Source organism: Thalassophryne amazonica, chromosome 5, assembly GCF_902500255.1.
Source record: "Thalassophryne amazonica chromosome 5, fThaAma1.1, whole genome shotgun sequence".
NCBI lineage: Eukaryota > Metazoa > Chordata > Actinopteri > Batrachoidiformes > Batrachoididae > Thalassophryne > Thalassophryne amazonica.
The window spans coordinates 109,901,852-109,915,639 of NC_047107.1; the positions used below are offsets into that span (position 1 = coordinate 109,901,852).

The window sequence follows — 13,788 nt, forward strand, 5'->3', positions numbered from 1 at the left end:
TTACCACCCCCTGCCGGAATGGAGTGTGAGTCCAGAGTGTAATTTTCAATGTCCATTGTTCACTGTTGTTAGCTAATATCCATAATTTCTCCAAAAATATTTGTCCTATCAGCTTTCTGTTTTCGTGGCGTTCATCCTTGACCCAAAATACATAGGCATACTGAACGGTAAACGTCAGCTCTCCCCAGTTTGTCCATGATCAAAGCCAAACACGGACACAGAGGCCACTAGGCTTTTAATATATAGATACCTTTCAATCTAATTCGAGCATTTTTAAATTTTGACACCTGACTCTGACCTGGCTACAGTTGACACCCTGGGATGAACACCATACATTTTTGTGTAGGCTGTGGTATACTGAGACTGGATTGCAAATGTTATTTAGTCCCAAGGACTAACCTCCCAAGGTGAAACTATACCCATTTTCAGCTGAATGGACTTTGACAATGGAGATAAAGTGTTAAGCTTTGACAGCATTGGTTGTTTTTCTTCTTCTGCTTGTTTTTCTTTTCATTATTTTTTATTTTTTTATTTTTTTGAAAGGTTGAGAGTGAACATGGGTTGTTCCAAAACCGAAGCATTGGTACAGAGATGGAAAATGGGATTTGGGTTGCTGTTGTTCAAAAATGATGATGAAGTGTCCCTTTAAATTAAGTTCAGTTTTAAAAAGTACTGCATCAGCACAACTTTGATTGTGTAGATTTCATATGCCATGCCCCCTCAAGGTAAATGATAGCCAGTGGGCTAAATATGTGACTGATTTAATGTCATATGAAGTCATTACAGAAAGTAACAAGGTAAAAAGCAGCATGATGCACCGATTCAACTGGAGTCTGAACCCTTTCAATTATGAACCATTACAACTTCTCTCATTGTAATATTCATGCACGGTCAGATCACTTCTTTAGGTGTCTCAGGTTGCTGTAAGTTGAGATAAACACTTTCAGACTTACTGCCAATCATTCACCATTATTCCTCAGTATCACTGCCTTAGCGCTCAATAATTCAAAGCTTGGCAGTAATGAGCTCCCCGAAGGCCTCGTCCCCAAGGAACCTCCCCATTGTGCCTCCACTGTAATGTAGTTATATCTCATGTCAGCTTTCAAATCAATTACATTTCTATCTGATGGCAATGTAATTGCGCCTGATTGAGTTTTTGGCATGCCAGCCAAGTGTGTGGCACCCAAACTGGAGAAAGTCAAAACAGGAAGCTGCACAATGAAATTTTATTTCATCCTGATTGAGGTTGCTTCCTTGATAGGCACAACCACAATTATAGTAATAATAACAAGAAATCCGTGTTTCCGTGGGTTTGTTGGTTTTTGTTTCCTTGCTCTCCAGATGAAAATTTGCCCCAAGGACTATGAACAGCGTTTGCTTTACTTAGGATGTAAATTCTAATTTGATTGTTTGTTGCCTGTGCAATTTAGTAGATTTAATGTTTGTAGCGTGGAGCTGAGGAAACATGGTAGAGTATCAGTTGTAATTCAAGTGTCAAAAAACATTGTAAAATGGAAATAGAAAGGCATACAGCTAATAGAGAGAAATTTTATTTTATTCAGAGTTCTTCCCTTTGGAAGAACTCTGAATAAAATATAGGCATATTTCACACAAAATTTGTTGGCAGCGGCCCACCCATCTGGGTGCGGAGCTGGAGAGCAGGCAGGAGAGGAGGCAGAGTGCTGTGTGACCAGCTTTCAAGGTGGGGTAGCAACTTCCCGTTTAGTGAAGGTATCGTTCAATACAGCATCTAAATTGCAGTCAGCTTTCTATCAGTTTTTGAAAAATCAGAGCAAGCAAGAGGTTAGGTCAGTCTGTGAGATGCAGTTTACACTTATCTATGTAACTTCAACAAGATCAATACAAAAACCAGCAAAACAACAACAAAAAAATCTCACATAACAGATTAAATCACAATTGTTTATCATTACAGTTTTCTCAGAATCCCTTGAACTCTTGCTTTGTGTGACAGTGAACTCCTCATGACTCCCGCTACTGACTGAAAGCACCACCTATGTTGCGATGACTATGCTGTATATGTTAGGCTTTTCCTCTCTGTTTCCAGACATTGAAACAGTTAAAAAAAAAAAAAAAAATTAATTCTTTAAAAATTCCCATAGTTGCTTTCCTCATCCCTTCATGGGAAACTCTGAGGAGCTGTAGTGGATTTAACCATCTAAAAAGTCTTGTATGTGCAGAAAATTCCACTTGTGGGTAATTGATTGACTGACTGGAGCCAAGGTAGGCCAGTTTGCTGCAAAAACTAATTTGGTATTCAGAAATTATTTCCCCAAAAGTATGTTGTTGTGAAAGTGTAGTGACACGGACCCACAACAGGGGGCGTAAATGAACGGACAATAGAAGGAGTTAAATTTGAACACTTTACTGTTGTGAATGCCACAACCACACACAGCAGATTATAGAATAAATACAAAGTCAATGGATAAAGGTGTCGTGTGGGCAGGCTCGACGATAGGAGACGTCCATCTAGAGAAGAACCGGAACCACACGATTTCCTCCGCCACCAAACCCGAAGGATACTGGAGCCGCCAGGTCCCGAGTCCCTCAGGTGGCCACCGTCTCCACGTGTCGGATCTGGTACTGCTGGCGAAGAGCAAAGACAGTCAAGTGTGGGTGTGTGTACACCCAGTAACAACAACGGTGGGAATTCCACCTCCACCTCTAACACACACTCGTGCAGCGTCTGTCTATTCACTTATCTGGCGGAAAGCAGAGCGAAGCAGTCGCGGCCCACGCCGGTCCTCCGGGGAGACAGCTGCAACAATGTATCTACTGGAATCAATATCGGAATATTCAGGCTGAGAGTATTACCTCCGTAGAAGAACGATATCTCGGCGACGTGGTGGAGGTGTCATCCTGCTTTTATCCGGGGTGAAGTGCAGATGATCGGTGACAGCTGTCACAGTTGATGAGTGACAGCTGTCACCTCGGCTGTTCCTGTGAGGCGGCAGCGCCCTCTCGTGCCTGAAGCCCGCACTTCAGGCAGGGCACCCTCTGGTGGTGGGCCAGCAGTACCTCCTCTTCTGGCGGCCCACACAACATATGTCTTAAAAATAAAGTCGTCTTAAAATCAGGACTGTATATTTAATCCAAGAAGGTAAATTCTTTCCCAGTAATAAAATTTGCTACAATTTAGTGATTTACCACAGCAATAAAGTTATGTTATAATAACTTCATTTCAACACAAAGTCAATTTTGTGAAACATTCAAAAGTACTACGCCTATAACAAACAACATTTTAACCCTTAAGCTAAATATGCCGTAAAAAGTCAAAGCAGAGGATTGTTGTCACTTTTATGACTGATTTATGACTAAACAAAGTCTGACCACCAGTGGACGGACAGACGGACAGATTGATGGATGGATATGGCGGGACGGACAGAGGGGACGCAGTAACGGCGTGCTATTGAGATGGATGATAAGAAGAATGCTGTGGTTAGGTGCATCAGCAACTAAATAGTGATGAATTGTGGCTGCTGTCAGCAGCACTAAGTATAACAGACACAGTAAAGCGGCCTGGCTCATCCATAATAATCAGACAGATTGTTTTCATGCCAGAAGAGAATTTGCCTGGAAATAAAGGGCCAGGCAAGTCAACCAATCTGTCTTTGTATCTTTTCTTTTTATATCTCTTTACTGTTGGCGTCCTTGCCCTTTAAATTTCTTCACTTGCATTATTCTCTCTTCATTTCTCTTCACGTGCCCCTGCATCTTCCCATCTTTTGTATTAACAGCCTTCCTTCTCTTTTTTGTGCAGTGGGGGAGCTACTGGGCCCATATCTACAATCTTTCCTTTGATTTCATGGCTTCTGGAAATGGATGTTTTACTGCCTTCATTAAGGCATGCAGCAGTCAGCTCAGTGTTTTCCCTCTGAAGTTTAGCTCCATGAACCTCGCCATTAGAGGACATTATGGCCCCAGATTTCAGGGCACAGTGGAACACTGTATAATTTGATTAGTGTTATTAATCAAGTCGAATACGGCTTCTTTCAGCCCCATCTCCCTCCGCCTTGTCTGCCTTTTTTATTTATTTATTTTTTTTGCCGTTCTCATTTCAACATTCACTCTTCAGGCCTTGCTTTCCTTTCCATTCCCGTCACTCTTCTTCCTCTCTTTATCCATCCATCTTTGTCTCACCCCAACAACAAATAAAAGCACATGCGGCCAACATAACAAAAGGCTTTCCCCTTTAAAAACAATCATTTACCACTTGTTTTCTTATGCCCTCACCATCCTCCAGGCCATGCCCCCATCTCTCCAAGCCCAGGACATAAATCAATTGAGATGAAAGTTCCATAATTGTGCTTGCTGGGAGGGATTTGAGCAAAATTGCACTATGAATTTTTTAAAGGGAATTTTTAGTAGCTGTTCAGCGAGACTTGGGCGGTGAAGGAAGGTGAGGCCGTGAGGATTTATGGGCCTGGATTCTTCATTACTGAAGTAATTTTCCTGCAAATGATAGTGCAGCACCCTAGAGGGGGGAGTGCTGGCCGCCTGGGAGAGTACAAACCTGCTTAATCTCTCACGGAGAGAGAGGGAGAGAGAGCAGCTCAGTGCACTAATATCTGTAAGAGACTGGAGCTCCATTTGTTCACATCTAAACCGCAGCCACTGTGTTTGAGAATCATAGTAATTGATTATTCAGATTTGTTCCAAGAGTCGCTACAAAAGTCGACTTTGTTACAGAGGCTAGTTTTCCTTGAACTGCGGTTGTTGTGTGAAAAACCAACATATTCTTCTTTAGAAGCATCAGTGTGATTGCTACAAGCTCAGATGCTGTATTTAATGTTACTGCTATTGTGCTATGGTGAGATTAGGGTTATGGTAAGTAACCCTTTCATGAATATTTATCAAGCCCATGTTTATACTTTTACCGTAGGACCCTGGTCTCTCAGAGGTCTGCGTATCCACTTACATCACTGCTATTTGCATATTTTTTCCGTGGATTGTCCACGAAGTACATGCATTTTAAGAAAGATAGTTAAGTACGTCTATTATAGTAATGTAAGTATAAATCTGGATTAGTGCATGAAATCCTATCTACAGGATGCTGCACTTGCTCCAAAATAAAATATTTTTGTAGTGCTGTAGAATAACAACTGTGATAACATGCAACTGGCACTTGTTTGTGGAGCTATGAAGTGAGTCTAATGTTGGGTGAGGCACTATGTATCATTTCACATCACGAAACAAGAGCAGTTCAGTAATTTCGCAATTCAGTGGAGTCTTCCATGCGCTAATATCTATCTGTGGCGCAAATTTGGTGAGAATCCGTGAAGTAGTTTTGAAGTAATGCTTGATAGCCTATATAAAGGGAAATCTTGATCCAGAATCCTGATCCAGATCTGGATCACCTCCAGAATTCAGTGGAGTCTTCCATTCCCCAATATCTATCTGTGGTGCAAATTTTGTGAGAATCCGTGAAGTAGTTTTGAAGTAATGCTCAAAGCTTATATAAAGGGAAATCTTGACCCAGAATCCTGATCCGGATCCAGATCTCTTTACTGTTGGAAATAAAGGGCAGAGTGAGTCAACCAAGCAATCCAGATCACCTCCAAAATTCAGTGGAGAATCCTGATCCAGATCTGGATCACTTCCAGAATTCAGTGGAGTCTTCCATTCCCCAATATCTATCTGTGGTGCAAATTTGGTGAGAATCCATGAAGCAATTTTGACGTAATCTTTCAAAGCATGTATAAATAAAGTGAAATTTTGATCCAGAATCCGGATCTGGATCACCTCAAAAATTTAATGGAGTCTTCCATGGCCTAATATGTATCTGTGTTGAAAATGTCATCAGAAGCCATGCAGTAGTTTTGACGTAATCCTGCTAACAGTAATCCTTCAAATCTTATATAAAGTTAAACCTGATCCAGAATCCAGATCCAGATCCGGATCCGGATCTCCTCCAAAATGTAATGGAGTCTTGCTTGGTCTAATATTTATCTGTGGTGAAAATTTTGTCAAACTCTGTGCAGTAGTTTTGACGTAATCCTGCTAACAGACAGACAGACAGACAAATGAATAAATGCTAATGATTTTATTGTGTCCTTGGTGGATGTAAGGAGTGGTTGTGCACATCTTATGTTAACAAACTAGTTGCGTTTTCATTATCAAGGTGCTGGTTTACTTTGTGTACTTTGTGACAGACAGACAAATAAATGAATAAATAAACGCCGATGATTTTATTACGTCCTTGTTCGACGGAATTATGAAGACAACATGGATTGGAGATGTTGCAACACCTTATGATCTCACTAAGATTCAAAATTTCAGTTCTTCTATAACAGTTTGAGGCGTAAATAAGGCACAGTGTCTAGTACCACTGCGCAGTATCTATAATAAACTTGTTTAAACTGATTAAGTGGACTGTTTCTAGGAGGTACATAAGAACATTTTAAAGTTAACATAAAAAATATTTTGAGGCAACACACACACACTTTTTAACATCTTCTACTTCAAGTAGCTCAGTGGTATTAGGAATTAAGCTACCAATGTGTAAACCTGGATTTTATTCCTGATCACGCTACCTGTCTGTGTCCTTGGATAAAACACTTCATCAACAATGTCCCACTCCACCCAGCTACAAATGGGTACCAGGCTTGGCGGAACGACCAACCCCTCCATGAAGAGTTCAACCTAATGACCTGTATAGGACTTATACATGATCTGTAAGCTTAATATGCAAGAGAAACATAAACCAAAAAAAAAAAATAATAATTAGAAAGCAGTGCATTTGGAGATGAGTTTAAAATTGAAGAGTTCTGAAGTACAAAGAGTAAATGGTCAAATAACATGTATCAAATGGCATATGCCCCATCTCCTAGTGGACACAGCAGGAAACAAACCTTTGTCAAGTCTTGCATCCAATGTGGAAAATCCAGTTTACTTACATGTATCCTCCAGACATCTGAGGTCTATACAATATGCTCCATACCAGTGAGTGCAAGAAACCACATTGGAAGTACTACACCCACTACTAGTGCATGGTAGGACTCATATGTGGTGCTTGTGTATTTTGGATGTTGTTGGTTTTTACACTCTTGCTGTGGTTCTCAATCCTGCTGCTGAAGGCCACCTGCTCTCCACATTTTCCATCTCTCCATGAGTGTCCACACATTGTTTATTGGCAGAAAGCACCTGGATGAGTTGATTAACTGTGAGTAGAACAGGTAAGGATGAAATATGAAGGATTTTGATGTCCATGTCTACCATGAAAGATGTCAAGGATGGGCAGCGACTGTATGTGCTGTGAATATCACTTCAGAAGGGAGTTTCATTGATTAACATCACTTTGAGTTGAGGAGAGTGGCACATCGGCGAAACCACCAGAGGAAATGATCAATTGGTACAAAAACCTTTGCCCTCTTGGCCCCCCATTGCCCTTCATGGCACATCATTGGCCATGTGGCCTTGTGTTGGGCATCTGTTGGGTATACAGCTGTTTACAAATTGCAAACTTTGTGGGAGAGGTTTCCAGTTTGATGGGTGGTAGATATGTTTGCTGACAGAAGCTGTGGGGAAGCAAATAATTTAAGAGTAGACAAGGTCAGTTTTATTCTCAGGTCAGATCTACTCCCTACTTTTCTTGTCTATGGTTGACACCTAATCATCTATTTGTAGTGTAGATGTCAAGCATTGTGCTGGTTTGGAGCTGTGTTGCTAAGCTGCCTCATTGTTTCTTTCATGAGGGTCTATCTACCTTTCATCCTGTCTCCATCACTTCTAACAGAGCTTTCCTTTTCCTAGCAGTACATATGTTTTTATTACCCCTCTCCTTGCTTTCGTCTTTCCTCCCTCCACTTTCTGACATTCCTCGGTCTAATATGGCTGACATTCTGTCTCCATCTCTTTAGGTGCAGCCAGCAGCAGTGGTCCTCCTCAAGGTTAGTGCGTCCACGATGCCAGGTCTCATTCTGTATCCTGCCTGCCATCCACTCAATTTTTCAGCTCAGTAGCTTGAGAAGCTGAGGGGGTGAATCTGCTGCAAGAAGGAGAAAGAGAGAGGGAGGGAGAAACAAAATTTTTGTGCACCCTGTCACCGATTGAAGTCGATGTCATTCCAGGCAAACGAACAACTGAAGACAATTAGTCACTTTTCAATAAGCTGGACTTGAGTGTCACTTGAGGCCAAAAAGAGGCAGGAAGTCTGGCTTAGCACTGTAGTTATAACTCAGTGGCAACTGAATCAACGTAGGGGGGAAAAAAGGCCTTGAATAGCTGGAATAGCTGTTTAGGGGTCTTGTGTGGAACACTGTAATAGAATCAGTGATTGACACATGGGACTAGTGCACCTCTGAGTCATAAATGTTCCTGAAAACATGGTAAAAATACTGCAAAGTTGTGTCTGAATTTGCTTCAGCAATCTGTCGTCCTGATTTGGCAGACCACAGTTGCTCCGTGACTTATAGGGTCAAACACCACCACCCCCACCACCCACCCCCCACCCATGGTTTGGCATGCATATCTGAATTGTGGATTAACTGCAGAGTTTACATAATATTGTGAAATACAGGTTTACTGTCATGGTAAGTTATTTTTAAAGTAATAACTGCATAAATCTCGATCCAGAGTTGCAAGAAAATCAAAGTGTGAGTAGGGTAAAAGCAGTTGTGCACTCACGTGAACAGGGCATGTTAAAAGGAGAAAGCCTCTGCCACCTGGAGATGTCCATGCCGAGTGCAGCCTTGTGAAGGCTCAACACATATTGGGGTCCAAGTACAAAAAAAAAAGGACTTGAGGACGGAGCGTCCATGGCCTCTCAACAGTGCCAGCCTGAACTCACGGAGCTGAGGTGGTTGAGAATCCACTGAGCTGCCGCCCCCCCCCCCCCCCCCCCCCCCAAAAAAAATATTTTGCAGAGTGATGAGCTTCCTTAGAAAGACTAATGTATTTTTCCTAAACATGCAAAATAAATAAAATTATTATTAGTAGTAGTAGTATTAGTATTATTATTATTACCTTGTTGCTGGGATAGGATCCAGACCCCCAGGACCCTTAATTGGAGTAAACAGGTATAGGACATGGATGGATGGATTACCCACTCGCCATACAATGTATACATCTTCCTCTTTTGAAAAATAATTTGACAATTATATACCACCAAGTTCCTGAGGCCTGATCCCAGAGATGCAATTGAAGATATATACACAGTGTGTATATATATATATATATATATATTGTGTGTGTGTGTGTGCGCGCCCATGTATACCACTAAGTTATAAACTTAGAGCTCCTTTGTTTACTTTCTTACTTTTTATTACTTTTTATGATTTTGCCAAAAGATATTTTTATCCTATAGTAATGTTCATGTTGCAATTTAATATAACAATTAAGTATTTTATTTTAAAACATTAGATACCTTGTTTTCATTCAGTACCATGGGCAAAAGTTCCTTGTTCTCTCGGTTCTTTCTAAAAAAGCTGGTCTGAAAACTGATCTGATCTATGACTTAAAAGCTGTGATTCAATCCGAACTCTGTGTTTTGTGAGCCATTACAGCCGTAATAGTCACATAACTGAAAGAAGATAATTTGAGCAATAACAAACAAAATTCCACATAAAAAAGAGGAAACAAATGAGAATATGAACCAAAAAAAGTCTATTCTCTTTGGTTCCTTCTTATGAGATGGTTTGGTATTAATTTCTCTAAGGGCAGCAGTGACAGTTGCGTTGGAAGACTTCTGTTTGTTGGGACTTTTCTGTCCGTGACGCCGCCTGAAGTTTAAGCCACCATATGCTCCTGAACAAAAGTGAAGCATGACTAAGGTGGGTGGCGTTTGGAGGATCAGGGAGCGGAAAGAGAGAAGTTTGTCCTGAGCCCTCTGCAGAGACGCAGCGTAACCAATCGAGGTGAAGGGGATGAATGAGACCATTCATTGGACCTAATGAAAAAGCTCCTGCTGGGCAGTGAATGAGGGTGGGCCCATCTGCACCACATAGGCGTGCACAAACCAGTGACCTTGAAAATTACCCAGGAAGCACTTTGGGACAGTCACCCCAGCAACAGGCTTGGTTTCATATGGTAACCATGGGCTTCAGTCAGTCCCTGGCAGCTTCTTAAACAGAGCAAAGTTTTTCTCTGCATAGAAAGAACTCCGTGTGAAATCAACTTAGAGTGGAACCCCTTCACCCGCTTTTTTTCTTCTTCTCCTTCTTCTTCTTTTTAAGGGGGAACTGCCAGTGATTGTCCAAATTGAAAATGTCCAGGATCTCTCTCCAGCTTTGAGAGGTGTGGGATGCTGCCCTCTGGACTTTTCCTCACAAGACACAAAGATCTGTTTGTCTTAGCGCCATAGTCTGAGAGCATGTGTGTGTGTGTGGGGGGGGGGGGGGGGGGGGCTGGAAGTTAATTAGGTTCTGGGGAAGTACAGCGACATAAATGGGAAGCTGACAAATAGATTTGATTACACAGATTCCAGATGAGGAGCAAGATTCCTCCAGCACCCGTACGGAATGGACATGAAGTTTACAAGCGTCTTTAAGGATCCGGTTCATTGAATTTAATCCATTACTTGGTGTAATATATTCCGTCTTGATGAGCCAGAGGCATCCAGGTCATTGAAGTTCCATTCCCATCTTGGTTCCCTCACGGAACTTTTGAGAGCATGAAATGACAATCCACCCCTGCACACGTCTCCCACGTCAAGAAGTAATGAGATTGTGCTGCTGGAAATATCACTACAAAGCACCAGGCCTGCACCCGGGTCTGACTGTACCTTCAAACAGCGCTCGCCTGCCAGCTCGCCTGCCTCGGCTGCATGCCGAAAAAGCGGCGAACAAAAAACAATCAGAATCAGAGGCAGAGAAACGGCAAGGGAAGCTCCCTGCGCTGAGACAAACGAACACACTCGGGCCTTTCATCGTGAGAGTGATTAACCATCCGAAATGTTTTAAAACCCCCACTTTGAGTACATTCTCAAACAAAAGAGTTCCATTGAGGAGCGGCGGAGAGATGTTTCTCGCCGGGAAACGCCAGTGATCTAGTCTCTAATTGTGGCGTCGCTGACAAGGCTGGTGTGGCGGGGAGTTTTTTAAGTAAGGCTTTTTGCTAGATGCTTGTTCGCTTCCTGTCAGATCCGCCACCAAAGGCAGCAAGAAACAAAAAGGCCCCTCAAATTCTGTTCCTGCGTCTATCTGCCTGTCACTTTGTGCATAAATACTGACTTAATTTAACGCACTAATAGGTCCTGATGATGGTCTAATATGACCAAATCTAGAAGCGATGCCGTAAATGCACGGTTGCAGATGAAGTTTTTCTTTGAGGGCGTAATTGCTGCAGTTTGTCTTTGTCTGTAGTTTTCTTTAATTCTGTTCATTGATCAAAGTTTCAGCCTCGCAGCAGACAGAAAGCTTCTGATACGCTGGCAGGAGCGTTACTCTCTTTCTGCAGTGTAACATGAACAAAGTCATGTTCAAGGTTTTTGAGCGCCGCTCAGAAGAACAAGTCGGAGCTTTCAGGATTTGGCAAGCACAAACTTTCTCGAATCCTCAACTGTTTAAAAGCCAGGTTGTTGGAGGATTTTTGGAGGAGTAAGGCGGTGGTTTGAAAATTAAAGAATCGGCGGTGGTGGGTAGTAGGTGGTAGGAAAGGGGAGGAGCTGGAGGGCTGGAGAGAAGCGGGCAGGAGTGAAACCCTAGCTCATAAAAATCAGTATTATAACAACATTAATTGATGCTGCTGAGTACCATATGTGGTGCCATATGGAAGCACTGCCCCAGAGGCCTGCTATAATAGACAGCCCGCAGTGGTGCACACAACTTGGCACATTTACAAACAAGGGACGTCCCATTAATATCAGCCACGCAACGCGAGCAGGAGACAGTTGGACTGGGAGTAAGAGGCTGTTGGAAGGAGGGGAGCAAGCAAGGAAATAAAGACGGGGGAAACAACTACCTCATGTACTGTCATTTTCACAGCGATTTTCCATTAATATCATCATTTCATCCAAACAAGAGAAAACCTGCATATACATTAAAAAACAAACATCAGTTCCTCTGCAACTATGGTTCCTTAATTACTGTAATAAATGACCCTTCCCTCCTGGGTTGATCAGACTGCCCTCTGTCCACCCAACTGTCACTCCTCTCACAGATGCCCAGTGCTCCTTTAATCACGCACTCATGCGCACACTTTAGAAGATGAGATGATTCAGGGCACCATGAAGATGGCGGCTTGAACCAGTTTCCTTTATCCGTGTCTGTGCCTCATTGCTGAGCACCTGTTGATTGTTTTGTCCAATTTCATATCTTATGTTATTTCTACCACAGCATTCACATCAGTGTTCTGCTATAAATATTCATATTAGTTTTCAGGTGATGTATGGTGCTCGCTCAATTTGTATTTATCACACTCTTGTTTTATCTTGCATCAGTTTGTTGTCGGCAGAATTATAAACCAGACTGTTTATGTTTTTGTGTGTGTTTTTATGCATTGCAAGGTTGTTTGGCTGGTGAACAGATTTTCCATATAGTTGCTGAATGGGTTTGGAGTGTAGTTCTTGAACTGCAACCCTCCCCCCCAAAGAAATAAAAAAGATTCAGACCTGGCTTGAACTTGAAACCATTAAGTTTTGTACCATATCCAGGTAAGGGGTGGAAGCAGGAAGGATAAGGCTTCTAGTTCAAATTCCAGTCAGGTCTGGGAGCATGCTATCCGCCGCATCCACCACACCATGGAACTGCCCGGAGTCCCACCTGTCAACTATCCAGGCAGTCAACCAGTCCATCCCCATCTCTCAAACGTAGTAATTAATGGTCTGCTGTGGCATGAGTGAAGCATGAGTATCTTCTTCTCCAGACAGTAGGGCCCTAAACACTCTGGCACCTATGTGTTGGATCATGCACAGAGAAATGCACCGTATGGCCAAAATATCAAAACTGGCGCTCCCTCACAGTGACACTTTCTAAGAAACCACTCATTTGACAAAAAGTTATCCCAGCAATACCCAAGGATCCTCCGAAGAGACGAAAGATATCCAGTCATTGCCTCAGGTCACCAGCTAGCATCTAAGTCTCACAATCACACAGTAAGGCTAATATCTCACAGAAAATGAAAATAAAAACAATAAATCCAGATCACCTCATCCACGTTCTCTACACAGCTGAAGAGTGCTGTCCATGCTGCTGACCGGCAAGATTAGACTGCAGTCCTCAGAAAAAATAAGTAAATAAAAAGAGAAAATTCTATTTGTGCATTCCTCTGAGGCTGGGTACGACACTTAAAGCGTGTGTGTACAGCCTGACTGTGCGTTCACAGCCAGGCCACGCATAAAACCAAGTTCTATCAGGTGGCAGGACAGGATGCACTGGCATTGTGATCCTTTGGAAGTGCTCCGAAAAAAAATTAAATAAAGAATGAAGTCCACGTGCACAGCGAGTGGCCGTCCGGCCAGCAGCATTAAACTTAATTTCCACTTTTGTCCCCAGAAAAATAAAGAAATAATTAAACAAATACAATGAATCCAGTTCGTGCAGCTCGCATGTCTATCCCAGCGCGCGTGCACGTTGAGTGTGCGCCAACCAGGAGCATTAAACTTAATTTCCACTTCTTGCCTTAGAAAAATAAATAAAAAAGTAAACACAATGAATGAATCCAGATCATGCAACTGGTGCATCCAACCTTGCGTGTCTGCATGTCGAGTGGGTGCCGGCCGGCTGCAGAGCGGGGTGGCTGTAGGCTGCTGGACTGTTCAGTCGCTTCTAGAACCGCTGCTCCTCTGCAATGCGCAGCGCAGTGACAAGGAATCACCAACACCTTAAAGAATTG

At 42.5% G+C, this 13,788-nt stretch overlaps 1 protein-coding gene across 1 annotated transcript in view; it reads left to right on the forward strand.

The window, feature by feature from the left end:
• The window catches only part of fbrsl1 (fibrosin-like 1), a 744,464-nt gene that overhangs the window by 483,882 nt on the left and 246,794 nt on the right, over positions 1-13,788 (forward strand). Inside the window, 1 exon segment of the mRNA XM_034171080.1 lies at positions 7,878-7,907. Coding sequence (XP_034026971.1) covers positions 7,878-7,907 — 30 coding nt within the window.